Source organism: Guillardia theta (genome assembly GCF_000315625.1).
Source record: "Guillardia theta CCMP2712 unplaced genomic scaffold GUITHscaffold_35, whole genome shotgun sequence".
Classification (NCBI taxonomy): domain Eukaryota; class Cryptophyceae; order Pyrenomonadales; family Geminigeraceae; genus Guillardia; species Guillardia theta.
The window spans coordinates 460,129-463,340 of NW_005434639.1; the positions used below are offsets into that span (position 1 = coordinate 460,129).

General features: G+C 49.8%; 1 protein-coding gene across 1 annotated transcript; it reads left to right on the top strand.

Annotated features, from left to right (window-relative positions):
* Positions 1-2: 2 nt before the first annotated feature.
* Positions 3-2,123, top strand: GUITHDRAFT_108726 (hypothetical protein; the record flags this gene model as incomplete). The annotated part of the gene is made up of 17 exons (XM_005832385.1): positions 3-36; positions 154-221; positions 271-351; positions 401-462; positions 543-582; positions 744-808; positions 905-950; positions 996-1,050; positions 1,102-1,169; positions 1,218-1,255; positions 1,362-1,446; positions 1,485-1,522; positions 1,575-1,651; positions 1,701-1,735; positions 1,782-1,856; positions 1,910-1,946; positions 1,996-2,123. The coding sequence occupies 17 exons, from the start codon at positions 3-5 to the stop codon at positions 2,121-2,123; spliced, it is 1,032 nt and encodes a 343-aa protein (XP_005832442.1).
* Positions 2,124-3,212: the final 1,089 nt, after the last annotated feature.

Below are 3,212 nucleotides of genomic sequence, written 5' to 3' on the forward strand. Positions count from 1 at the left end.
GGATGACGAGAAGAACGGGAAGGGATACTTGCAATGGTCAGACGGCGAGCGATATAACGGTAGGAGGGGGACGAGGAGGGGACGAGGAGGACGAGGACGAGGACGAGGAGGAAGTGGATGAGGAACAAGAACTAGCTGAAAATGATTCATCAGGCACCTTCAAGCATGGCGTGAGGAGCGGCAGCGGCGTCAACGTGTGGCCGGATGGCGATGCTTATGAGGTGGAAGAGCTTGCCAGTTGTTGAGCAGCAGCTGAGAGAGGATGCGCAGGGAGACTATCACAACGACATGCGCGAGGGCAAAGGCACTCAAGTGGGAGCAGATGGAAGCCAGTACGTGGGAGAGTTTCGGGTGACGACGTGGAGTGTACAGAAAGAGAAACAGGCTGACATACAAGCAGCTTGACAGAAAGGAAGGTTACGGAGTTTACGAAGCAGCTGACGGAACAAGATATGAAGGAAGGTTGGTGAAGACAAGGAGGGGGAGAGAGAGCGATGGGGTCAGCGAGACGAGTACAACGAGTGTTTTGATGTTGTCTCAAGCTGGCGACACGACAAACCGCATGGAAACGGAACGAAGAGGGTAAGCTGCTTCATGCTAAGCTCACACCTGCCCTTGCCTCCACTCCTCTTCTATCTCCTCTCTCCTGTGATTTCCTCTCCTCTCTCCTCTCCTCTCCTCTCTCCCCTTCTCTCTCCACTCTCCTCCTATACACTGTCGTCGACTGTAACTGATCGTTTCAGCAGTTTGCAGATGGGGATGTCTACTTCGGCGAATGGGCAGACGGTCAGTTTCATGGTCGAGGAAGGTAAGGAAACAGAGGAGCAGCAGGAGCAGGATCAGGAGTGCAGGGACAGAGCCAGCTAGATGGAGAAGCAGCGAGAGAGCTGACACGTGTTTGAAGCTACACCTATTCCTCCGGCGAGAGATACGAGGGCGACTACTTCCAGGTGGAGAGAGGAGACCGGGTCGCTTGCCTGACTTGCTGGGATCAGGATCGAGCCGAAGGTCAGGGGACGTACGAGTGGCCCAACGGAGAGATTTACAAGGGTGAGGAGGAGAGAAGAGGTTCATGGCGGGTCTGGTTGAGAGCGCGAGCAGGAGAGTTTGTCAACGGTAAGAGACATGGCTTCGGCGTTCAGGAGTTTGCCAATGGCGAGCGATACGAAGTAAGGAGAGAAAGACGTGGAGGCGATATCTTTGACTTGAGACCACAGGGTTTCTGGAAGAATGGCGTGCGCTCTGGGAAGGGTCGGTAAGTCATTGAGGAGGCTGGAAGGGCAGAGGGGGAGGAGAGAAGAGAAGGAGGGAAAACGCGACAAGGCAAGGGGAAGGGAGGGACAATGACGTTTGTCTTTCAGGCACCTCTGGCCGAATGGCGACCGATACCGCGGAGAGTTTAAGGACGGAAAGGTGAAGGAGGAAGCTGTGGTGGTTGACAGGGAGGTGCGCACAAGAAACCGAGCTGAAGATTCCATTCACAGAGACACGGAATGGGAACTTACTTCTACGCGGACGGAAGGTAAGCAAGCCTCCTCGCTCCTCCTCGCTCCTCCGTTGCTGATAGCGATCAGGCGTCACTTCGGAAAGTTCGTCAACGACGAGAAGGCCCGGCCTCCTCCCTTCCCCCAGAATTTCAACCCACTGCCTGGTACCCTTCCTCCCCGTTCTCCGTTCCTTCCCTACTCAAACTTGCGCAGACGACGGGCTCCCTTTCACTTGGAGGATGACGAGGGTGAGGAGGAGAGAAGGAGCAGAGTCGAGATGACCTCTCGCGACAGGAACACCCCGACATCGAGCAGGAACGAGACATGATGGCAGGAGACGTTGACCAGACAGGGCGGCTGCTGCGGGCGGTGACCTGAAGATCATGTTGCCCTCCTCAACAAGACTGAGAGTGGCTTGTCAGGATGGACCCTTCCCCCTCAGTGCTGAAGACTTCCTTGGTGGAAGAGGGGAGGAGGCAGAGATGTGTGGCGCTGACGTGTGATGCAGTGGACGACGTCATGCCTGACGGGACCTCGGAGGTGGAGACGGAACTTGCTTGGTGTGCTCGTCGGAAGCCAAGGTTCATGGACAGCGTCTACGATCTCTTCTCATCTGGAGACTTCTTCTTGAACTGAAGACATCTACACCTCAGCAGGAGGCTCTCACACTGAGATAAGACAATTACAAGATAGGGATCAAAGAGGTGTAAAAGGAGGAAAGTTTGGATTCTCGAAATGAGGGTCGAACCGAAAGGAAAGGGATGCCAAGAGAAACAACAATGAAAGCTGCCATCTATCATCACATCAATCTATCATCTCATCAATCTATCATCACATCAATCTATCATCACATCAATCTATCATCACATCAATCTATCATCACATCAATCTATCATCTCATCAATCTATCATCTCATCAATCTATCATCACATCAATCTATCATCACATCAATCTATCATCTCATCAATCTATCATCTCATCAATCTATCATCTCATCAATCTATCATCTCATCAATCTATCATCTCATCAATCTATCATCACATCAGTCTATCATCTCATCAATCTATCATCTCATCAATCTATCATCTCATCAATCTATCATCTCATCAATCTATCATCTCATCAATCTATCATCTCATCAATCTATCATCTCATCAATCTATCATCTCATCAATCTATCATCACATCAATCTATCATCTCATCAATCTATCATCACATCAATCTATCATCACATCAATCTATCATCACATCAATCTATCATCGCGTAAGTCTATCATTGCATCAATAGAGGAGATGCAGGAGATGACAATATACATCAATATATATAGAATTCTCTTCTTTTTTCCAGAGTTAGTAAATCTTGAAGCGCCCTGTCTGTAAGATCCAACATCTGTACACAAATAGCTGTATATAAATTGCACTCATACAGCACGCAAATGCTCATCAGTTTTGGCACCACTGGTTTCTGACTGGTTTCTGGCAGCAGTTTTGGTCCATGACGGCCCATATAACAGATCTTTATTAAATGGCTGGCGTACGTATAGAATTTGAGATGCCTCTGAGGGACTAGGCGTGTCCGGTACGCTCCTGCGTCATGACTATGGGCCTTCCAAGCCATAGCATTTATTGCAGCGAGCATTTCTCCCTCCATCGTACTGACGAACATTTAAGTGAATATTTTCGACACCGCCTTCGATATCGAGGCGAATTGAGTCAAATAGA